Here is a 26819-nt window from a genome sequence, read left to right on the forward strand (position 1 = left end):
TCTGATACACCTACATAATTCTGCACATTTAAATCTAGTGAAGTAAATACTTAACAAAACAATACTTTGTACATTAGATGCATTTAATTATCACACTAACGTTCTGGGGAGCAACGACTGCCATATTTGATATGGGTTGTCCCTAATTATAACAGAATGCATATTTTTTTAAACGTGTAAATCTGACGTAATTCATATTATGTAGTAAATATATAAACTTTATCATTTTTACAGTGATATATATATATAGATTTTGATATAGATTTTAGTGGTGGAGTATGATAGCTTAGTGGCTTCAGCAAGCGACACTCATCCCTTAGAAGGAGGAGGATACTTTCTGTCTATCAGCACAATTAACACTCGTTCGATGAAAGATATTTTGCTTCAAAAAAAAAAAACAAATGATCACATAACATAAAGAATAATGCGGCCAAGATCCTAAAATTTTCGGTATTGGTTAAAAAAAAAGTGAATTAGTGACGCCTCTTAGTGCTATTTATAATAACAGTATACCCTCATAAGCTGTCCTTTGCATGCAATTGGACCTCTGATTCAACATTTACGTAGAATATGCGGACATATTTTCGTAAGCCCAGTTGATACCGAGTTAGGGGCATCTAGCCATAAAATGTGACTGATAAGCCGACATATAACATTCAGCTCGCGTATTTGTAACAAATCCTTTACAAGATTACATGATAAGTGGCGCATAGATAGACTTTTATTAACGTTGAAAAATGAGTTATTAGTGGAAATCAGGAACGAGGAAAATTCGTAACAATGTTTGGGTTTGACTTGGACGTGTGACGTGTGTTTAGAAACACACTCCTTTATTGCTATTTTGTTTGAATTTGAGGGAATCATTCAAACAATACATAATGTAAATTTTGCTGGTATTTAGATAATTGATTAATTACCCACAAATCATAATATTAGATTTGATAGTTTTAGGCAGTTACCATTCTTCCAAATTCACTTATGATATCTTCAAGTAGAATTTTTTATTTATAAGACAATTTTTTTAATCTTCCAAACTTATTATACAGAGAAATAAAACAACAAACGTATACAATGAAATTTAATTTCTGATAAACTAGTTATAATATTTAAAACGATATTATTTACAACAATTATCACGTGGGCAATATTATTCCCGTGAACTGTTCACTTAATAGGCCTTGGACCCTTATATTATGTGCTAGTGCAGCGAATGTCACTGCGACTGCGACTAACGGTGATTGTGAAATAACAACTGCTATAATTAGCAACGTTATAACAGTGATTTTCGTTGGTTTGTGAATTGAGTTCCCGGCATGCAACTCGGCGAGGCTTTCTTCTGAAACAAAGGATGGTATAAGTTATGCTGAAATTTACTGTTATATGTATTACGAAGATTTATAATTTACATATACCTTTAATTAAGTTTTTAAGAGCACATTGATAATAATGGTCGTTTTATTATTCAGGTTACTTAAGAGTGTTTGTCACTCAAAAGCGTTTTTTGCAACGAAGTGTTTTATAAATCCTTATATTAAATGTGGTGAGCAGTATTGGCCTAGTGGCTTCAGCCTGCGACTCTCATCCCTGAGGTCATAGGTTCAATCCCTGGCTGTGATCCAATGGATTTTGTTTCTATGTGCGCATAACATTAGCTCTAACAGTGAAGGAAAACATCGTGAGGAAACCGGCTTTTCTTAGACCCAAAAAGTTGACAGCGTGCGTCAGGCACAGAAGGCTGATCACCTACTTGCCTATTCAATTAACAAATAATCATGAAACAGATATAGAATCTGAGGCCCAGACCTAAAAAGGTTGTAGCGCTATTGTTTTTTTTATATATTTTAATGTATTCAAAAATCGTTATTTCTTAGTTATTTACTGTACTACATAAAAATGCTACCCGCGTCCTTCGGTCACGCCTTGATTTTAACTAAATTGCTTAAATCTAGCAACACGTTATTTAGAGAAACCAATTTTTTTTCTCATTCAAATTTAAATATACTTATGTAAATAAATTATGCTGAAAAACAAATTTTATTAAAATACTCATAATAAAAATAATAGCTCAAAGATATATGTAGCAATGTAGACTATGATTACTTCACTGTTAAATTTAACATAAAATAGGTGTAGACAAAAGATTATTTATGCCGTTCTTAATAAAGAGACCGAATTAACATAAATGTTTAACCAAAATTAATATTCCAATTATGAACTGTTATAACTTTCCACTAAGTTTTGCAGTAAACAGGATTGTTAAAAGATAGGCGTAAAGTCAATTTCCTACCAAGACAGCAAGAACGCTCGAGTAACCTTATTAAAGAAAATCGAGATCTTTAGCATAAACTACCCTCAATTCGCTAAGAGCTTGTTTATTTTCTAAACAAATTGAATGTATTTATATTTGCTTAATGATGATAAAGCGGCTCATAATTTGTTTTGAAGAAAAACAGAGACTCGTGTTAAGCTTCAAGTAGCAATTAGTACGTGGAAAAATCCGCGTATTGACTTTTGCTGAATTATTTTTATTCTATATTTACTCCTGATGTTTAGCATAGAACAAAAGGAGTATGAAACAATATCATCACAGTATCATTTAAATCACACAACATATTCAAAATTTTGAATATTGTTTCAATATGTCAATATTGCATAGCGATATGGTTGCCTAACAATTTCTTGGACACAATTAGCGATTGTTAGTACCGGAGAGTTTATTGCCAATTCTTCTCGCCCGCTATACGCCTTTGATTTGGGAACTGGTTGTTAATATAAAAATATTTTTTTAAATATTCATCAGTGTACATAGCAAACATGATTAAATAAATGTTAATTTGATTATGATCCCGAATTAATGAGTGGCAATTTAATAGTCTTAATGAAATTAATTGATCGCGTAAATTTAAAGGACTACAAACTCTTAATTACTTTGTCACTTTCGGATGTCGCTTTGAAAAGTTTTGGTACTTTATACTTAAGAAAAAATAATATATTATATCACCTAATCCGGTATTGTAAAGTTAGAAGTGGTAGGTAGTGGTATACGTGTAATTCTCCTGCTTAAGGAATTAACTCACTTTAAATTTTCAGCTTTCTGTCAACCATGGCGAATTAAATTCTTTCCCTAGGAAGCGAACTCAGGATTAACTCTTTTTAACTCCAGGTTATACGCCAGGTGAGTTAGCAACTAAGATAATTTATGTAGTTATTGAAACGTTAACATTACCATTAAGAACATGAACAGCGACTGTGTGTGGCTTCGCCCCTCGTACAGCGCAAGTGTAGTTCCCCGCATCGCTGCTGTTTACTCTTGCGAGGCGTAACACGCTGTCCGCACCACCTGGTACTTGTTCTGTTTTTACACTGAAAATAAAGTAGTGTTTTATTCATTATTCTATCCGGAATTACGATGGCAACGATACGATGGAACTAGTAGCGCTACGATGTCCAAATTACAGTTCAGACCCCTTAATGGTGTATTTAAATTAATAAGAAAGTTGAACAATTATTGATATTTCTTAAGGATTGTCGTGGAGCTATTCAAAAGATTTGTGGTTAAGTAATAATAATTTAGATGAAAATTGGGGCTGCAACATTTTAAGGCTGGACCTCAGATATTTGTATTGGCTTCGAGATTATTTATTTTATCTCAAGTCATCTACTTGCCGATTAGAAAAAATAAATGATTCTTCTATGCTTCACGTGTGTGAGTAGACAGTGTGTGTACACTGTACACACACTGTCTACTTTTGGGTCGAAGCTCTACACGTATTTTCCTTCACCTTATACTTCTAGACAGAAAGACAATTTGTGCTTGTCAATTGGAGCTATCGTTCGAATCGTACCTTAAAATTCCTTAGCCTACTATACGTACGTAAAAAATATAAAACCTGAAAGAAGGTCTTACCTAATTCCAAAAGATATTAACAAGAATCAGCTAGTTTTTGATTAAGTTTGACAATTATATCAACATATAACTGAATACCAATGGTAGATTCCCCAAAGACCCTTGTAAACAAAGAGAGTCGAAGACAAATAGTGACTTTATTTGCTTAACGTTCGTTGAAAAGTGAGTAATTCAACAACGTACTGTTGGATTTCCGATTTGTTTTAAAAATATACAAGATTCCTGCTTTTGTAGTAACTTAATCCACTTTTAATATATGCGATGGTAATTCAAGGTCAAAAGTGTCACAAGGTCACACTAAATACAAATTATCTTAAATGTTCTTAATTTATATTTATAAAAGAAAAGGATTTTAACATTTTTATTTTTACTACGAGTGTCTAAGGAGGTCCACGTACATGGCAACAGATTTGCGCGAATCAAATATTATTGTTCGTTACTTTTCCTTACATAAGTTAAATTGCATTCAATAATTGTATTAGGACGTAAACTACGTTACTACTACACTAACTTACTTACTACATTGATTGAACCAAGCTTGGTTTTCCACGGCATATTATTTAAAGTAAACCAAGACTCCGCATTAAAATCCAAAATGAGACTGTATTTAAGCGAAATTTCGTAGCAAATGGATTCAGGAAATCTCGACAAAGTATTAACAATTTATTTAGTAAAAACATTAAAGCTTGATTTCTCAAGAGACGGCTTTTGGCTTAATAGGATTCTTAAAATATTAATTTAGCACACGAAACGCATTACGTTTAATTTGCTATTATTGTGCCTTAATTTTAATTTGATAGGATTTAATAATGGTAATAGAGTTATAAATTTAAATGTAGTATTCGGAAAGAAAATTCCTTTCTTCAAAAAACCTCTCCTTTCCTTAAAAATACTTTCATTAAAAAGGAATCGGTGTAATTCCACATTTTTATCTAAAGTACTTATTTGCCTCTTTATGACATGATAGAGAGAGACCAAAAAGTACTAAATAAGTACAATAATACTGTTTATACAAATAAATAAAAACAATGCAATAACAAAAAATTTAATCAAGAAATGAAATCAATATAAAAAATCATCGTGGTCTGCATGTCCTTTTAATACGCATCAAACGCAAATGTAGTTGATTTATATGAAGTTGATATATTTTAAAACACGCACACAACTTAAACATTTCAAACGAGGTGGCACTTAGAACCATTACAATACATACACAACAAAACACTTCAGTATGAACTAAATTTATTGATTTATAGCCGCAACAGAATATTCAAGAAGCTAAAAAGTCCCTTTGTTGATCAGCTATCGAAAGACACGGTTTAGCTTTTTACCAAGCTTTATGTTATCGATAACGTTTCTTATGGTAGCGATTTATTTTCCAAACTGTGAGATTTTTCACCGATTGCGTTTTAGCCACTGTTACATTTATATGCGGTAAAAGTTACCAATTAATACCCTGCGGAAAATTACTGGTATGTGGAAGGCTCGTAGCTGGCTTTCATCACACGCACCCAAAATAAATAAAAAATGTGTGCGTGTACTAGTGTACACACGTGAGAAGTGAAACTTCTTTATGACCTTATTTTTCGAAAAATGAACTATTATATGCAACTTTACAGAAATTGGTTAGATAAAGTTAAATAAGATAAAGTTTAACAAAAGGCTTTTATTATCATAGACATGAATACAAATAATCAATTATTTTATTTTACCTTATTACTACTAAGATTATTACGGAATTTCATTAATTTTAATAGAATTATTACTATCATTGTTATCGTTATTATATATGTTTGTTATTAATGGCTTCGAATCTCTTCGAATAAACCGTGGTAGGGAAAAGAAAAAAATGGCGCACAACGGAATACTGTGACGGTAATTTTTATTACAACGCCGATAAAGAAGTTTAACTTCAATAAAAACTATTGTTTGGAGGTATAATATATACTTGTCGTGGGCAGTATTAATTATTGTTTTACTTGAGATACGATATAATCATTTTTATTACAATGAACAGATCAGATATGATGAATTCAAAGATTACTAACTTGATGGGCTAATGACAGATTATGTAATAAATTTATTTTATTTGATTATTATAAGAAAACTGCTTTCAGATAATCTAAATGTAGCAGGAATAAGAACATATTTTCTAACACTTTAGAATTTCTGAAACAGGATGTCTGTACGTATTTCAATTAAAGTCTTTAGTTGCCATTAAAAACAAACAAGGAATGTTGCTGAAAGTCTGTCGCTGTCCTATTGTAACGATTCGTACGTATATCTACGTATAAACAACTTTGCAATTAATTTAATGAATCGTGTTCAGATGAAACTATTTTATATATACTCGTCGTTATTAGACACTAATACTGAATTTCGATATCGAAATGGACAAATCTTGTCATCGTACTAATCATTCACGTAAAAACATTATTTTCTGAAAATTTACACCGATTTATAAGATTTATCTAAAACTTAAATCTATACTTATCTAAACTAAAATTTATCTAAAACTATCACTTAAGGACAAAACCCTATTCGATATATTTCTTCAATATCCACAAGTAATGTATCACCACCACAAACTTTAAATAATAATCGCTATGCGGCAATAAATGTTTATAGAACTTTTTTGGTAGAATTATTGGTTTTTGATATGAGAAACTTAATGTATACGATCGAGATATACGTTGCCATCAGACAGCCGTCCTGATGTTAGTCTACTAGGCTCATTCTGATATATTAAATTGCGGCAGTGATTTAAGTATTTTTATGACACCAGATCGAAGTCGATGACTACCAGTCGTAGACCACACACCACGGTGATATACTAGCGAGAGAAGATTAGATTGTAGCCACCATGGATAAATACAATAACTCTTTTGGTTTGGCTACGAAACGTTAAGAAAACACCGCAAAGATAATCCTGTTGAAATTGGAAAAAAGAGAAAACAAATCCTTATTCTTGAACAGTGTTTATATTGGTTAATGGAGAGATAAACGTCGAGTACTGTATATTTCCAAAGAACATGGTGACGTGATGGTGGAAACTACTTCTACTATGACTAAATAATTGCAGCCCTCAATAGTCACTTAATAGACTTCTTCATATAATTTGAACGTGGCTCCGGCAAGATAAGCAAACTCGCTCAACGGGTATTGCGTTTGATTTGTTAAGTTATGAAGAAAGTTATTTAATTTTTAAAAATAAGATACAGGATTTATAGCATAAACATATACTTGTTTAATTGTCATATAATTGGCTTATAATTTATTTTACTAGTTTGTGTTAAACAATTGTTTCTGAATAGTGATTTTAATAATTTATTTTGTAGTGTTTGTATATTTCATTTTGATATATAAAATGCGGCTTGACTAAACAATTATCAATGTTTACAGATTGACCCAAATCTGGCTATAAGTGATTTGTTAATTATGTCTGTTAAATATGTTTGTTAAATATGTGAAAGTTCCCCAAAAAGAAAGAAATTAAAAACTTAAGAACCTAAGAACTTTGAGAAAAGTGGCAGGTTCCAGTACTTCTATAATGATGTATTTATAAGTTAAAAGTTTAAGAAACAAACCTGATTCCACCTCTGGATGTGTCAGAATTCAGAGCTTTTCCCTCGTGCAACCACGTGAGGACAGCTGGTGTATCCACGTAGCGAGCTCGACAGACCAGCGCCAGGGTTGATTCCGCTTCATAATATTTCTCCAGAAGAGGTGCTCCAGCCTCGTCCACTACCCAGACTTGGGGAGCTAGGTAATATTTATATAAATATTAAACGCAAGTTGTGCGCTGGCCGTTTTAAAGTTAAACATATTATATAATTATCAAGACGTAATCTATGTTAAATAGTAAATACCACATTTTACTTTGGTACTTTATCTAAAAGTAATCTACGAGCCGCTCAACAAATTGTATCAATAAAGTCAGAATTATCTGTCAGTACATTAATAAAATTTTAAATAATATTCTTTAGGCTGTCATTTTTAATGCATGTACATTGTACATATTTGGCATGCATATTAAAAATAATTATTAATATTAAAAAGAATACCGTAAGACCTCTTAAAACAGGGTGGCCTCAGCCTTATTCGTGTCTCGCTAAGAGAGGGTGAGGATTGTTAAGAATATGCGAGAACATTGAAACTCGGGAGTAAACATACCCTTACATAAGAAAGTTTGGACTGCGATAATAACAGAAGCATCACGCTACATAATACTGCGTATAAAATTCCTTCGAACCTAATTTATCGTAAGCTTCAGACATACGTCGATAATACAATTGGTCAGTATCAATGTGGTTTCCGTCCCAACAGATCTACTATGAACTACTTATATTTTTGCACTCAGAACGATATTAGAAAAGCCACATAAAATCTATTTATAAATTTTAAATTAGGTAACGAATGCGTTCTGCGTTCTAAGAATTAACAGAAGACAATGACTGAATTCAATATTTAAAACTTATAAGACTGACTAAAATGACGATGGCCACTATTACTAATTGTGTTAAGGTACAAATTGTTGTCTCCTCGCATTTACCACCTACAAAAGCCTAACACAGTGTGACGCGCTTGCAACCCTATAGTTGCGAGCGATTAGAGTTGCCGAACTATAAGTTAGAGGTACTATATTTTATAAGTACACGCAAAAGTTACTAGTCATAATAATTCCAACCGAGATATCAGTACAATCAGACGCATTATGATAGCAAATCGCTACTACTTTGGTGTCAAAAATCTCTGCTGCGGCCAGTGCTCACTTATGGTTCTGAAGCCAGGGCCATTAGCAAGAAAGACGAGCTTGCTCTGTTTATTTCCAAGCGGAAGAATCTTCGAAAAATCTACAGCTCTGCTTGCGACGACGGTGTTTGGTGTATTCGCTACAATGAAGAACTTTACAACATTCTTGACGACGCCACCAACGTCCAATTGCAAAAAACTCAAGTGATTGGGCCATTTGCAACATATGGTGGACGACAGAACCCCTAGCTCCTTACTTCTTATCTCGAAACAATAGGGGCTTAAAGTTGGATGGTATATTGTGATGGCAAATTATATTATTATGGTTACATTAATACAAACCACAGCGGTTTTCTTATGTCACATATTCTGATTATATTATATTATTTTGAATAAAAAAAACTTGATGATTAGAAATAACATAACAGCGGAAGTATAAAATTTTACTACAACCAGTTGATTGTTCCCTATTCAAATGATCCATATTATTTAAAATTTATTAACTTATTTATTTTGGGATTAAGTTTATAAAATATTTGTGCTTCAGGCAATCTTACTATTTATATGTAGATATGTCCGACTGACTCTCGGCGGATGTGTAGAAATCTGGCACTCGTACACTCCTTCATCTTCTGGCTTCACCTCCCTGACGAGGAGTTTCCAATTTCCAGGGTACCTCCTGGCCACCGTTACTCGATTATCCGCGGCATATGTCACAGCACCAACTGTGAGCAATTCTGGAATCTCGTCTTTACCTCTTCGACGAACCCAGGATACCTATTAAATATAGAGGATTTAACAAATATTATTATGTGTATGATTTGTATATTTTTGACTTCAGAAAACCTAAAGAAAATGAACGCGTGTCTGTAATTTTTATTATTTGTATTCACGTATACCGTCCGGGAGACGAGTCTTGGCCTTTTCATAGGACCGTGCGACTCTCATCCTTGAGGTAGTATCTTCGATACCCGCCTGTGCACCGATGGCGCATTTAACACTTGTTCGAATGGTGAAGGATAACATCACCACAAACCTGGAATGGCTTAGACTAAAAAAGTCGATACCGTGTATCAGCAGAAAGCTGATCATCAACTTACTTATTACCTACTGTATTCGTACTTGTGACATATTTGGTTTAATTGTTATATTATGCCTCTAACTAGATTTTATATAGAAAGGAGGCAAACTGGGTGGAGGCTCACGAGACGTTAAGCGCCCATGGACACTTTGAATGCCCGTGGGCTCGCGAGTAAGTATTTAAATATATAATCAAATTAACTGAATTGATGTATATGATGATTCATGTATATTTATTATTGTTGATTCATAGGATACCCAATTTACTAGTTTGTAGCCGATACAATGAAGTGAGATTAATGTTAGCTTGGAAACTTGGCACTCGACTCTCAACCCTCACGTGATCCAGCTCCAGTTTATTTTTCAGATCGGCGTATAAATGGCATTTGATCAACTATGTCCCTTTTAACAAAATTATAAAACAGATATTAAAATTTAAAGCCAAGACCAAGAGTTATTTCTTATTTGTATAATAGGTTAAAAATAAACCGTAAAGTTGATTAAACTAGTAGCTATTCCAAAACAAGGCCCACTCAGAACTGTACAAATTGCATTGCCTCTTGTAAACATTATAGCGGGTTTCTTGTTTTTAACTCGGCAAGTTAAAGTTACAGTATCCTTAACACTAGGAAATGTTCAGTTAATAATTGTATTAGTAATTGTACCAGTACGAGCAGTACAAATTGTATTGTACAAATATTGATCCAAAAAACAGAGTGGTTTTCGATAGCTTTATACTATAAAAGTATTACTTTTGACTAGGGGCATGTCTTTTCGAAGCTGGACACGTCTTATTTGATATTTGGAAAAGAAATAGTGTATGCTACTCAAGGATAATGTAAGATTCTAATGTGTAACCTAATTGGTCACCATGTTACAATATTATAGACATCTGGACTTAAACACAAAATTGTACTCGCAAATTAATTCCCTTATTAAAAATTCTAGGAAGTTGTGTTTGTTTTAGGGCTGTGAAAATCAAATAGACTCAATTATTATAATATAGTGTTGATAATTTGATAATTAAAATGATTAATTAAATAGATATTTAAGAGCAAATCTGATAAATTTGGTCATAATGCCAATTTGTGTCGATTTATATTTGATGGCTTTCATTACAAAATTAAATATTAATAAGATGACAGTGTTGTAAGTGCTATTTAGGACACTTCTTGCCGCGAAAACTCTATGAAACCAGTTGACAATCCGTTAATATCTGAACAGTGACGACTCGAGGGCTTCTTCTTTTTTCCTTCTCTATGGCTAAAATTTTTACGAGACAGAGGGAAAGTCGCTTGTAAACAAATACTTTGTCGGCCTTTAAGCAAGTGGTTCTTTTCTTGGAGACCCTAACTCAACCTGGAACGGCAGCTGGTTCCAAAAACCGTGGGGCACTGCAAACGAATTTTTAACATTAGACCTTTATTTGTGATATGAGCAGTGTTGGCCTAGTGGCTTTGCGTGCGACTCTCATCACACACACGACACGTGACATCACACACGCGACACGTGACATCACACACGCGACACGTGAGGTCGTAGGTTCGATCCCCGGCTGTGCACCAATGTACTTTCTTTCTATATGCACGTTTTACATTCACTCGAACGGTCAAGGAAGAGACCCAAAAAGTCGACGGCGTGCGTCATGCACAGAAGGTTGATCCCCTGCTTGCCTATTAGATTAACAAATGATCATCTGAGGAACAGACCCAAAAAGGTTGTAGTGCCATTGATTTATTTTATTTTAGATTACAAAAAAAAATCAGCCTAAACCTAGTATTAGAATAAAAATTGAAATCACTATTACCTATACTTTCACCAATGTAGTACAAATGCACGCAATGTATAGCAAGCTCAGTTTATCGTAGCCCTGTGCTTTTTTGCAACGAACACTGTAAGTGGCTACAAGTTAGATTTTAACTAGCGAAGTTAAATTGTTATTGCGCTGTAGTACGAAGTAGAAATGTTGAAACAAAAAGTTTATCATCATTTAAGTTTATATGTTCCGCTAATTATTTAAGAGGTATGTTATTATGAAAAAGTTTACACAATGTCCTATTCCAATTTTAAAAGCTTGCCATAGAATTCAATATCAACCCTTAAATAATATAATTATGCTCATTAAGTATTGTAGTCAGAAGAATTCAGGCTTACGTTTACTATAGATTATTTCGTTGAGGCAATTACCTTAATGACCTCGAACTTAACATGGATACCTCGCGGCCAATTACAACGAATTTTGTTAAATATTCGCTTTTGCTGCTATGATTATGTTGTTATGTTATTTACGTTAGAGTGATTCTTAATAATCTTTATACATAGATTTCATATTATTACTAGCTGTATCGGTTTTACATGCGTTAATTGTTGGAGTATGATGTTATATAGTTTAAAGCTTACCTCAAAAAATAATATTAAAAACAAAATTAATTAATCATTTAAAATTATATAAATACTAAAAAAGGATATTGTGTCAGAATAAAAAATAAAAAGTATTTTATTCCGATATGAACCGGTTGTCTTTAAAACTAAATTTTGTTATACATGCAATGTAACACGGTGTTTAATCAAAAAACTCATAAAATCTGGCATAATGTAGACATAACATAATAATACGCATAAAAAATCCACAAACATTCCCATTTATACTTTCAGTATAATAATATCCTTATCCGATGCCTACAAGTACGAAAACAGAGTAGCCTCAACCATAAAACGTTAGGCGTTTTCTTTCTTCGCGATAAATCCGACAAATAATTCAGTCGTATTCGCCTGGCGAGGAAGCCGTATTGTCTTAAATAACATCTTATCAGCAAAAGCGAATATTTAACAAAATCCTTTGTAATTGGCCGCGAGGGATCCATGTTAAGTTCGGGGCCATTAAGATAATTGCCTCAACGAAATAATACATTATAAAACATAGCCCTGAATTTGTCTGACTACAATCTTTAATGAGCATAAATATATTCATTGAGTGTTGATATTGAGCTCTATGACATGATTTTGAAATTGGAATAGGATAAAGTAAATTGCACAGACCAGCTAATGAAGCAAATATAGAAAAACTTTTTGATCTTTGACGATTTTATATACTTATTTACGCCCATGGAGGTCTATCCTATGGAGATTAGAATCTTTTTGCGTCGGTGAGCTTGAGCACTTATCTTCAGCATTATCGGTGATGTAAAGAGAATCGATCTCTCTTTACGAGAATTAGGAAATTGATGTCAAGATCGACGACATCAGTCGTTTAGTATGGAGCATTTTTTGCTGCCGCCATATTAAGCGCGGGATTTTATAATAGCTTTCAGGTTAAATGGATATTTCTTTCTACTGATTGTTGTGCGCACTTAACACTCGCTCGTCCGGTGAAGGAAAACATCGTGAGCACACCAGCATGTCTTAGGCACATAAAGTCTATCAACTTTTAGAAAAAACCAAACAAAAATCTGAGGGCCACACCGTAATAGGTTCTAGAAAATAGAGAATATGGTAATTTCAATTTTTATGTATGAAATGAAACTACCTAAGTCTAAGTTACATAACCGTTAAATACGCATATAGGCAGAAAAACCATTGACACAGCCGGGGTTCGAACCTATGACTGCTGAGGCTCCGGTAGTCACCAGAGGTTCATCGCGTGTCTCATCATTTTTCCTGTCAAAATCACTTAATTAAATTACCTCAACGCAATTTCTGGTCGAAAACGAAGGATTAAAGGGACAATTTTGTATTAATTATATCTTTTGTAATTGGCCTCAAGCGTTTATAAGGTTGGCTATTATGGTAATTAGAGTCAAACAAAACAAAGCCGCCTGCATACTGTCTACTATTGACAGGTATAAGATAAGAAGAAAAATTGTGGGAACTTTGTGCTTTGTAGAATTTTGTTAAAAGAGTTACTTGCTTGGGATGAAACTAACTTTGATTGAGGATATAACCATAAATGGTAATCACCAATAAATACTCACATAGTCTTTTATTAACAAAACTTTTACACATTTAAAGAAAACACTTTTTAACGGATTGAAGCTATATTATTTTAAACTTATAATTATTTTACATAATTTTGACGTTTCGCGTGCTTTACAGCGTGGACACGGTGACTGAAGACAAAAGGTTTTGAATGTCAAGATTGGTTTCTTGTTATTTAATTGTTCCATATTTAGAATCATAACTTAACGAATAAAAATAAGAATAGATATGCTCTTAGCATATACTTCGAGTGGTGTCGAGGCGCCATTTGGCTTAGGACAGTGTGTTCAGAGAACGCAGGCTAGTTCTGATTGAATATTCAGTGCAGCATTGTAGTGATGAGACGTTGGACCGAGTTGGATCTATGTGATTTGTCGTTGGGTAGATTGTAATTAAAGGTGCCTTAAACCCGCTGTTCGTTATAATTTAAGCTTGAAAAGGAATCAAAAAAGTTGTAGCCCTTTTAGGTGTCGGTCTTATTTCTGTATTTGTTTAATGATTATTTATTAATCTAATAGGCAAGTAGGTGATCAGTCTGTTCTGTGTCTGACGCACGCCGTCGAATTTTTGGGTCTAAGGCAAGCCGGTTTCCTCTCAATGTTTTCGTCACCGTTCGAGTGAATGTTAAAAAGAAAGAAAGTCCATTGGTGCAAAGCCGGGGATCGAACCTACGACCTCAGGGATAAAAGACGCACTCTGAAGCCATAAGGTCATCACTGCTAAAGGGATCTATCTAAATAAAATACTGTACGATAATTGTTCGTGTCTTTTGTGCTCGCACTTGTGTAGGTAACACTACTAAACCAGCTTATAACGATGTCCATATCGGTAGTGACGATATTTCTATGTTTAGTTTTCGATGCATATTAAAAGTAAAGCAGAATTGATGTGACCGTGGAACAGTTATTGATTTAAAATTAATATAGGCATGCAAGGCATTGGTATTGTGGCTTCAAAGATTCTCGTCCCTGAGGTCGTAACTTCGATACCGGCTGTGCACTAGTAGAGTCGCTGTCTATGTGCGCATTTAGCACTAGATACAGAAAACTGAGGCTCATACCCAAAAGGTTGTTACACCACAAAACATAATACTAGAAATAAAAATCTATTCGTATAGATACAAATATGTGTATATATAGACTCGTTCCTACATTCAAAGTGAAGATATTTCCTAGGTCGTGTTTTAATAGACGCCGTCAAAACTTGATTACACAACTCTGCAGTAAGCACTGTAAAATAAATGGCCATCAGATGAATTGCAAAACCGTAAATCTGCTTGTTTTAATCTAAGGAAAGTAAGCGGCAGGTACTCAAAAGTTACGTAACTTGTGGCTCGAATTTAAGCCCCTTATTATGGGGACGGTAAAAATTAATAAAGGGCCTTATCTTGTCTTGTACACAAAATACGGTTCCTTGTAAATCTACGGATAATCTCGGCAAAGCTTGTTCAATTTTACGGATAAGAAATTAATCTTGTGACATTTTAGACTATAAATTGTTATAATTATAATCTCGTAATGGATCGAAATGTTTCCGTTATGAGTTTTGAACTCAAATTTATGCGATATTTCAATTTTAATACGGATAACAATGTCTTGGATGTAATATGGAGCAACTGGCTTTTAATCCATGAAATCAATAATTTAAGACTGATCTCTTGATTGATGTTATGTAATTTGAAAACAATAACAATAAAGGCTTTTTTTTAAACAAATGTAAAAAAAAATCTAGAATTGACTTTTATATGATGCATATTAGATATTAACGTTTTGAAATATATTTCAGTTAACAGTTATTATCAAGATACTTTATTAAATAATATCTTAGTAGTCATTTCTCAACAGTCACTATAAGTTTGTAAAAAAGAATGTTCCTTTATGTTTCAGATGGCGCTTACAAGTTGAATGTTTTCGCGAACCATTTTTATTCCGATTTGTATTCACTCACCGTTTTATCTTGAAGAAGACTAATCCTGCAATTCAAATGCGCGTCTTCGCCGAGCTGAACGGTAATTTTAGTCACATTACCAACTGGGACGTCCTCAAACGTCGGGCCATACTTCCTATCGTGATCGAAGTAGGATTTAACTGAGACCACGTGTGGTACGACTTGCGGTGCAACTTGTTGGACAACTTGTGTCACAACCTGTTCGACTATTTGTGGTGCAGCTGTGTTGTCGGTCGGTTGCGGCACTTTAAAAGACTTTGTGCTGTCTATGGTGGAATTGCCGAGACGTAACATGATCGGGGCGGGAACAATGCCGGTGCTTAGGGCGTAGTAAGGCGTAACAGTTGTGTCTTCGTTGGTAATGTTATCTGGAAAGAGAGGTCTTGGTGAATAGTTTGCCGTTGTTTACCGTTAAATAAGTTTTCTGAATTATATTATTCAGATCTTTTTAATGCAAAGAACATACATGGAATGAAGTATAAAATGTAAAGGTGCTCAGGATCTATGGCAATATGCGTGATGTCTAGGGACGCCTAGACGATTTACTTCTTACTTAATTCTTGAAAGGCCGCAACGCACTCGCGAGCCTGCCCGTTTGCCCCCTGTTTTATTTAAAAAAAAACGCATCGATTCGCCTTTTTGCCGATACCGATACCAACGCTTATTGAATAACAAATAAATAAGGTTAAACTATATCAAGTTTGGTTAAAGTTTTTTTTATTTTTATTAAGAAATATAAACTGTCACAAACTTTGACAAAGCGGGTGAGAGAGACAACAAACTGAATGAAACGTGGGGTTTCCCCGGGCATAGATAGTCCGTACCTCATTTGCAACTAGATCAAACAAGAAGCGCCTTTACATTACGTTTTTAATGCGCGAAATTTGAAAAGTATAGTTGTATCGGCAATTAAAATATCGCCGCCGATATTTCGGCAAACCCATAGTATACCGGATATAAGTCCTAGTGCATAGATGCATCCCTAGTGCTGAACTACTAGTTCATATAACATTTTTAAACGTTGAGAAGTTATTGTACCTCTTGTGAATTGGCAGACGACTATCTGGGAGAAAATGAACACACCGACACTCCACATAGCGCCTGTTCGAGGCTGAGCCCCATTCGGAGCCTCATAATCTGGAACAAGTTAAACTTATTAATGCAATAAATACTAGAATAAATTAAATAAAACGAAAAAAAAAATAGATATGTAAAATAGTTGTAGTTTGTAAGATCTTGTTTAAGCCCCCTAGGAGCGACAGACATGACGGCGTCTATTCTCTTAATCATCAAATACATCAGCTCACTCTTCCTGACTCGTCATCGGAGACGATATCTGAGACCTGTCAGTTTCCTTACGAGGTTTTTTTCACTGTACTATCAATGAAATGGTCCACAACTTTAAGACTAATAAGCACAGGCTCAAACTTTTGCTAGCTTCTAAGAATTCGTATTTGAAATTTAATCTCTAAATAATTAAAATCAGTTACTGCTTGGGCCACACGAACTATTTTCGCTATAACTATTACGTTCATATATTAATGTATATTATATGTTCAATAGGCTTTGAACAGTACGGATTCTGTAAGCTACAGTATGTCTTTTACAATTTACTTTGATCCTTTGACCTTTGAACGTTCACATCGACCTTGCATAATAATACTCACACTTCAAACGGCTTGCAACATTCTTGAAAAGCCTTTAGCAACTTCTGAATGGCCTCGCTTCAAATGCTCGAGGCAGTAATAACTAACTTACAAGTTTTCTTAGAATATCTATACAAATGAAAGTTTCCCCTTTAAAATTACACTACGGATGTGGACGAGGCTCAAATATTATGGATTAATTTAATAATTAACATATTTTGTACTATAGCCGTTTTATATTATAAATATAGGTGCACGGTGGTTTTATTAGATAGTAGATGTCATGTGTGTTGCGTGATTCGATTGATCGCGGCTAAACCACGTCTAGAGACATTAAAGTCAAGTTGTTCCTCTGGGGTGCATTGTCAAAGTGAAATCAGTATAGACTGAACTGACTGATCTACATACTCAAAACTTACTTAAACCATTAGAACCTATTTTTATATGGTGGTGGTGAGTATCTAACCAATATTATAAACATAAAGGGGTGCTGTATTCGTCTCAAATTACTGCATTTGTGTTATTTATATATTTTTTTCTTTATACAAAGCCCTTTAGTGACTAAGTTAGTCACTAAATTTTTAAGTTGAAGACACGAGTTATGTAACCTAACATTCGTTAAGTTACATATATGCATACTTTAGTTAATATTTCAAAGCGTATACAAAATGCAAAAAATCGTCGCACAATTGAAGCCAATATGAGCCCTTTAGTTTTTACCACACTCATAAATTGTAATTACCATTCTCGTTACCGATACTATACTCGATAATGTCCAATAATGTCACTGAGATTTTCGAACCCTTCAATAAGCCAAGTTAGTTTAACTGCCGCTACTTTTATTGTAGTTGTTTGGCTTAAACAATTAACGCCAGTTGTAACCAAGCCACTTTTATTTGAATATATCCATACAATAACCGTCACCAAACTTATCTCATGATTGACAATTTTTTCTGTACTAAGCAAGAACAACAAAATCTTGATGTACAGCATTGAGATAAACCTTGTTTGAATGTCCCATGATTAACTCTTAGTTAAAACTGATTTTATTTACGTATTAAATTTGAAAGTAAAAGATTTCACATTTTCCCGCAAATGGCCTGGAACCTACATTTAGTTTTATATGAAACACATACAGAGTAAAGAACCCGAGAGATGTGATAATCCCTTGTGTGACAGTCGTGTGTATTGGAGAAATCCCGCTTACTTGCATAGATATTTATAGAAACCACTTTTATTTTTACTTTTACTGAGTATTTGATTGGCTATTGAGTGTTAGCCTAGTGAGGTCGTAGGTTCGATCCCCGGCTGTGCACTAATAGACTTTCATTCTATGTGCGCATTTAACATTCGCTTGCCTTAGACCCAAAAAGTGTGTCAGGCACAGAAGGCTCATCAACTACTTGCCTATTAGATTATCAAATGATTATTTAACAAATACAGAAATAAGACTCAGACCTAAAAAGGCTACAACATTTTTTGATTGATTTTTTATTTCCTGTTTGATTGGCTATAGTGAGTGTGTCGATCGATTATCGGTTTGTTTACGGGCAGACTGAAATTGTTATTTTTAAATTTGTTTAGTAGTTAAATGACACAACAAATACAACTATTTAAAATTAACAAGAAAACGAAGTATATTTACTAAATTATTATATAAAACAAAAACAGTAGCGCTATAACCTTTTGTAGGTCTGGGCCTCAGATTTTCGCATCTCTTTTGTGATCATTTGATCTGGAATAGGCATGTAGGTGAGCCCTTCTCTGCATTGTCGATTTCCTTACAATGTTTGATTCACCATATAAGCGTATTGTAAATGCGCATGTAAACAAAGTTTACTTGTGAACAGCCGTGATTGGAACCTACGACCTCCGACCGACCGAGTTGGGAGCTGCACTTGTCCAACGCACTGCATATGTTCATAATATCAACACGTTTTTTTAAATATATTCAGACATATATCTTTATATTGTAATATCTAGTTATGAAGTATACCTATACATAGAAGCAATTGAGTAAAAATGTTTACGCACACATAAATAAATTATAACGTTTAAAAATAAATTCTAATTTAGAACATCGACATGTTTCAATTTATTTTTTGCTGTCAGCTCTAAAATTATTGCAAACAAAATCTATCATGGCTCGTCATCCATCGGTCATATTTGGATTGAAATATTTAGACTTTTTATTTCTGTTCAGTTAACTATCATTACAACAACAACTAGATTGTGAAGAAAACACTTTTTAAACGGATTGCAGCTATGTATTATTATTAAAAACTTATAATTACTGACATGATTTTAAATTTTTTCCGACGTTTCGCGTGCTTTTCAGCGTGCGTGGTCACGGTGACTACTACTGTAAACTGATGATGGTGAAACTAGATAGTGTCTACAGACTTGTTTGCTGTGGTTTTATTCTTCTAAACACAACACAAAATAAATATGCAATTTCCTGTAATAGTATCACTAAGTAACTTTGACGAAGCATTTTAAAGATTAATTTCGTATAGAAACATAGTAACTATTCATACACATAGTTACTGTTTATTATAAAAATATTAAACTAAATTTAAGAAATGGGTCCTATCTATATTATCGTTACCTTGAGTTTATTTTTACGTAAGTTTTCTTTAATCTTTTTCTGCAAGATTCTAACTTGTTAACGAATACTTTTAAGTCAGTAATCTAAAAAGGGCTATAATTATGTATGAGGTAGTGTAAAGGCTCCTTCATCCTTTAGAGTTTGACACCTTGGTTGCATTTGGACCCGTGTAATCCGATTAAGGTAAAAGGATAAATTGAGATCATAATGACATACGGAAAAGCCGTGTAGATTTTACGCCTGACATGAATCCATTTCCTTCATTGAAAGATCCAAATCACCGTAATACTGATTGGATTTGTATGAAAACGCCAGAACTTTACGAGAACTGAAAAATTCTCTACTTAAATTAAAATATAATGCTTTTAGAATCTGTTTATAAAAAATATTTTGTTTTAAACGAGTTCAAACATTCTTAGAAAGGATAACGAAGATAATCGACGGGAAAAGAGGATAAAGCAGCGCGTAAATGCGTCTGTGAGGAGAAATAGGCATAATAACCAGAAAGCAAACAAAACGTGATAGAAGATAAATTCTTTCGATATAAGAGTCTACTTTTAAAAGGCTTCTGCTTATTCAAACTCAAACCATTTAATCAAAGTCAGGGCCACATTTTTTTATGGAATCTCGTTGTTGCCTCTAAGGAGTGGGCTTCTCCTTGCGCTAGTCACCGCAAGAGCTTCTCCTGCGAAAGTCGGACCTCGTCTTTGACAAGAGTGGTCAATCGCCTGAAAGCCAGGATGAAAACTCTAGAGTGACTGAAGTGCACAGCAAAGGACTCTGTCTTCCCTAGTGAAAGTGTTTTTTACCCTCATCTAACCGTAACATGCCGCAAGGGCGCCTGTAATTTGTTGTTCGCTTATGTTATTGGATCATCCGCAACCGTTAGAACGTGACGTAGCCTCCCACGGGACCTTTTTCTCGGGAACGAGTGCCGCACAAACCGGTGCCTGTATTTATAGCAACCCAAATATGTGAAAAACTAATTTCGTGATATTTCATGCACGTTTGGCGATCGAATTCTACAGAGTCAAATGACAGACAAAGGAATGAGTGTCAAAGTCATTAATTTTAAAGTTTCTGTTAAATTTTAATAATAATCATTATTATTATTATATTATAGACTATTGAATAGTCGTAATTTTTTAGATCTAGTAATATTGATAAATCGAATAAATTACAAGTATTAACCGTGAAAATCTAATGTATAATGACAGCTGACACCAGCGGCATTCTTCTGTCTAACTATAATATAACGTATTACCATCGTTATTTTAAGTAACAATTGATGGCGCACTCTTCAAGCTTCTATTTAAAGTGATGTTACGATGGCTAGATCTTATGGTGTGTTGATTAAAATTGTAAATGACAAATAAGTATCTTTGTAGGCGCAGGAACACTGACACCTTAAAGGAGGATGTCATGACTTCGACATAGCCAGAATCGACAAATATATGGTTATTAATCTATTAAAATTTGACATAGTTCTCGAAGTGAGTAAGATATTTTCTAGTTTTTCCTGCACATAAATTGGGATTTATTACCATTAATAAAAGTCACAGAAATGTTAAATTAAATTTGTCTATTACTTTGTCTTGACTTGTTCTTTATTAAAGTACTGTTCTGACGTACGCAGTTCAAATATTAGGATACGAGACTAAATTAAAAATAAGTGATATGCGATCCTCGCCCGAATAAAAGACATTAATCGGTGAAAGCAATTGATGAAGGTTGGGTAAAAAGGATACCTCTTATAGAAGTTTTTGTTTACTTTGTTAATATTATGTATACATACACGCCTTTTTACGCCTGTAAATTCGTTTATCCATAGTTATTGTTATTCAAAATATTTGGTTATATTTTAAAACCAAAACTTAAAGAAGTGTGTATTAAGCATCTAATAAGTCACTAGCATAGTTCAAAGTTAACTTTTCTAAGTAATAACAGACCCAAAAACAAAACGATCGATGTATTTCCTAATGTTATCTTGTCATTATCTTTCAAAATTATTTTATTATTTGCTGGAATCACGCACGAATACACATTCTGAAATGCTTCGTGGGTACAACAATAACACTCAATTTGCTGGTACAGTTATTAAGAATTATATCGTTCAAGTGACCGAACCTCGATTCACAGATCTAGCCCTAATGGACAGCCTAATAGCTGTACGTGATCTAAATAAGACTATTTTGTTTTCGCTTTACACATTATTTGCTACTTTTATTACTTTTCGTGCGATTTGTGATACTAAGATTATTATCATATATTTTTTATGTTTTAATAGTGTCACTGGACGATCGGAGAGCCGATGTTATGTTCTAATCTAAATAAGTTAAATGGCCAAATACAAAATAGCAACCTCTTATAAAATAATGACATATTATTCCACTTTTATTCCCAAGTTCAGGCACTTCTCACTCGAAATCTTCACCAATACTATATAATACACGCTGCTCATGCAGAGTTTGATATATTCGAAATTGGGCTGAACAATTAAAAACAAACCCAGTTAGGCGTATGAGTTACCTAACCTGCATTAGTAAAATAAGTACCTTAATAAGTTAAAGTGGTTTTCTTATTCCCTTTTTTGGATATGAAAATTTTGATTTTATTTTTCGTTTGTTAACCATAATTTTATTTAGAATTTTAGAATATCAGAATGAAACTTAAACAGTAGAAAGGATTTTGTATGTGAAGTGGTTTGCTTAAATAAATAAGTTCTATTAAAACATCATCCTGAACTTAAATCTGCTTAAACGTGAAAATTATAATTAAGGAAATAATATAAACTTCTTTTTAAATTAGTTCGGTTTCATATGAAGTAACATCCAATTATTTCAGGCCACCAATTGAATAAGAGTATAATAATAACACTATACCATAGTGGCTGCTTGGTGATTGAATATGACAAGGTAGAAAAACTAAACCATGTACATATATTTTTTTAAATACAAAACTACTTATAAACATTCTTGTATTGGTTTATTTATTTGGGGCGTTACACGGAAACACCTAGTTGAAACAAATAACATAAAGCGGGGTTCCACGTGCAGAATTATATTTGTTTTGCAATTTTATGTGAAATAATACATTTATTTATTGCGTTGTGTTTTTATACCAATCCGTTGGAACAAACATTTAATTAATTTCAGTTTTTTAATACCAATTTTAGATTACGCTTATTACCTATTACCCTTTATATTCTAGTATTTAAAACTTTGAACGTTAATTTTATAACTAGCTAAGAGATAACTGTTAAAAGTTAAAATAACTGTAAAATCAGTAACATTTTAAACACAAATAACCTATCAATAATTTTACTTTATCACATTAATGTGTCATTATAGTAACCGTTACAGTACGTACAGTTTGCATAACCCGGGGTACTAAGTTTGAAGCAAAAAAATTCTCGGATTTGAATTAAAATATTGAATGATGATGTATGTTCCAATCACTATTAAAGAATTAGGGTACAAGAACTGATGTTCTCAAACTGAAGTACATAATTATGAATGATATAGAAAGACTTTAAAACTTGAATACATCCCAGCTTCAAAGTTCTTTAAACTTCTACGAAACATGCCTCAAAAACTTTTCATTGTACCAGTATTTTCGTAGAAAATGTATGCTACAGTTAAATAGAGTGACGGACATATTAATATGAATAATATATATTTTTTGGGAAATTACAAATAAAAGACTTTTAAACGTTTGTCCCTCCTCATTTATATTTCTTCTGTCTTCTCTTTTGTAATATTTTTGCATATATTATATGGAAGGTATGAGTTCAAGGGTAGTCATCACAAAATCTAGACATGAAACTCTCCGATACCATTCACCAAGCTGAAATCATCAGACGTGGAAGCAGTGGTGTTGTTTTATGCCACAACAGAGTTAGAAGCATCACAACGCTAAGCAGCAAGGAGTATGTGCAAATAACTTAAGTTGTGTAAGTGATAGAGAAAGTGTTAGACACATACAGTTTTATATTATATTAAACAGACATTGAGGGCAATTGTGTTATGTGTAAAATAAATATTTTATTACTTCTTACAGTACACACAAAAAATTCTAAATAGAATGATATTCAAAGATAAAATTATTTACTTTAATAAATTACAACCTCGACCTAAGCTTTTTATGTTGAGGATAGGTAAAGGTGATAAGTTTAATAACATTAATTCCTAAACTTTAATAGAACAATAACTATAAAAGATATGTTTATAACACCATTAATCATCGCTCAGATACTACTAATCATGTATGTATTGTACTGGCCGAAAATAAGTCTTACTGTCATATAATTCCCCTTATTAGTCTATCTTTTTAGTATTCGAAGAATGTATATATATACCCTGTCAAAAACTATCCTCAATGACCTTTCATAGATATCATAGTTGACAAGGGTGCGCTGAGATATTAAGCTGACAATTTACGAAACGGAGAAGATAGAAACCGCTGATTTTTAAAAATTACAAGAGTTTTTTTGCTCGAGTGGACCCTATTATTGAAAGATATTTCCTAAATTCAATTTGAACTAAAACAATGAATTTGGAAATGAATATACAGTCATACATAAATATTGTGTTACAATGTCTTTCAAAATGTGTAGGTATATAGCGATCGTTTATTTATAATACGCGTTTGGAAAAATACTATTGACACAACATTAATTATAATTAAGGGAAGTTGAAGACACAAGTTAATAAACTCTTTGTAGGGAAAGAGCCATAAAACGAAGAAACCATAATCAATACAATGCCCATGAACACTCTCAATGCTAGAGGGTTCGCGAGTGCGTTGCCAGCCATTTAAGTTTTGATACGCTCTTTTCTCGAATTAAGTCAAATTGGTTCGGAAATAGTTCAATGGGTTGCTGGTTCACATAGTTGTAGTGCGAGGCAAAAGTTGCATAAAAAACGCTTACTTGTTCACCGGTAGACGTCGAGGTGATACGGGTTTTGTATTCTGTCTCGACGATTATATGAAGAAAACTTTGGTTCCTCAGTTGCTTTCTATATTATAAAAGTAATAACGATTCCTTCTGGCACTGCCTTTTTTCATAGTTAAGCTGTTGTGTACCAATCCCTATAAGTTTTCTAATTAATGTGGGACGATCCACTTTTACTGGAAGTTGATTAGAATAACAGTACAGTATTACCCAAAATGTTGTATATAAAGCACATTTTTGTGTTTCGGGTGGATCCTCGTAGATCTGATTAAATAAAATGACCTTGGCATCTTGACAGAAGATAAAATCAATTCTTATTAAGATGACTATGTCATATAAAATAAATTCTATGTACTGGATAAAACTGCTAGGAACAAAACCTATTTGGTATCATTTGTATCTACACTCTCGTATCTGAACTCTACTGTTATATATCTTTCATGAATATGAACAAATAAAAAACAGTAAAACTGTGATAATAAAAAATAACAACGTCTTTGAATGATGCGCCAGACTAATCGTAAAAATAAAGATTATATAAAACCATAAAATGGACTTTATGTTTCATTCGAAACTTACGACAATGATGGCCAGTTTTATTTTTAGAAACCTATTTTGAAATTGACAAAAAGTCAATGTCACTTTATCTCCAAAGTCATAGAATTGTATCAAACCCTTGTACCTTTTCTTTCTAGTTTAAAATGCGGACAGCTGAACAATTGACTGTAGCGGACAATACGTAAAATATCGCCGTTTTATCCGCTAACTGAGCGAACAAAGACCTTCGATAGTCAACCGTACTACAAGAGAACGTACTTTTGATAAAGTAAAACGGAAAATACTAGCTACAGGGACTGCACCATCAAGATACTATACTATTTCATGTTTTATTTAAAACAATATTTACTGCGGAATAGATGAAACACAGACTCTTTGCTATTCTTATTTTGATAAAAAATGGATTAAAAAATATCCTACAAGCCGGCAACGCACTAACAAAATGGATGTTCATGAGCTGCGGAAGCTGCCTTTTACGGACTTAGAAATCGTTAAAAAGGTTAGGCAATCTACAATTTTTTGTGACTATATTATTTTTAATAAATCTATTACCATATCTACACACAAATCTAATATAATTAACCGGAAAAGTGAAATGAAAATCGATAGTAAATAAAGCCTGTTAATAAAATTTGCCCGGGTTCAATCTGTCGATATTAAATTAGGACCCATAATTAGTGAAGGATAGTTCAATCAAGAAGTGACTGAATGATCGATTGAACGAGTAAGTGATCCGCAATGTGAGCTATTAATCGCAGTGCGTGCTTGGCGTGTTAATACCGAATGGGATGTAGAGTAATTTATTCTTAGTTTATCGTAAACGATAAAACTGCGTGAGCTACGCTCTTGAGGGCAAGTAAGCCTCGTTTCCCCAAATATTATAGTAATTTATATATAACACAAAAGACAACTGTTTTGAGAGCTGCTACTACTACCATACCGTGTTCCTGTTTATTCAAAGTTACTTAGGTAGGTATAAAAAGTTGTGTATAAATTCATTTTACTGAGTCTCAATTATGATTTTCGTTAATTGTCAATGTTCAATGAGATTAGTAGAAAAATTTATAAATTCTATGCAGTTTAAACTGCATGCTATTTTTGTAAAAGATAAGTAAAGGAATCTAGAAAATCCAGGTTGAGGAAAGCTTAAATTTAAACTTTTTATGAAGAGCAAGCAATATTGTAGACATTCTTGAAATATTTTCTAGTTTAATTAAAACAGAGACTTGATCATTGAGAAATCAAAGGCACCTTTATGTCTTTATGAATTTAAAATTTTGAACAATTTTCAATTCGAGAGCTTGTGAATTCACTGCATAATTATTGTGAAGTTATCTACACACTTTTGAACGATAAGTCGATCGTCATTTATTTTTTAACGATATTGTATCG

The 26819-nt window shown here is 33.2% G+C and overlaps 1 protein-coding gene across 2 annotated transcripts in view; it reads right to left on the reverse strand.

Annotated features, from left to right (window-relative positions):
- Positions 1-1089: 1089 nt before the first annotated feature.
- Positions 1090-26819, reverse strand: part of LOC123707202 — a 64056-nt gene continuing 38326 nt past the window's right edge. The window contains exons 2-7 of one of the 2 annotated variants that reach the window (XM_045657058.1): positions 16700-16798; positions 15662-16029; positions 9217-9436; positions 7495-7669; positions 3227-3363; positions 1090-1333 (exon numbers count right to left, since the gene is read on the reverse strand). In XM_045657058.1, coding sequence (XP_045513014.1) covers positions 1134-1333; positions 3227-3363; positions 7495-7669; positions 9217-9436; positions 15662-16029; positions 16700-16757 — 1158 coding nt within the window. In that variant the 5' untranslated portion in view covers positions 16758-16798 and the 3' untranslated portion in view covers positions 1090-1133. Of the gene's footprint in view, positions 1337-3226; positions 3364-7494; positions 7670-9216; positions 9437-15661; positions 16030-16699; positions 16799-26819 lie in introns of both variants that reach the window. The other variant, XM_045657057.1, reaches the window with a different exon arrangement.

This window comes from Pieris brassicae, chromosome 3 (genome assembly GCF_905147105.1).
Source record: "Pieris brassicae chromosome 3, ilPieBrab1.1, whole genome shotgun sequence".
Lineage (NCBI taxonomy): Eukaryota > Metazoa > Arthropoda > Insecta > Lepidoptera > Pieridae > Pieris > Pieris brassicae.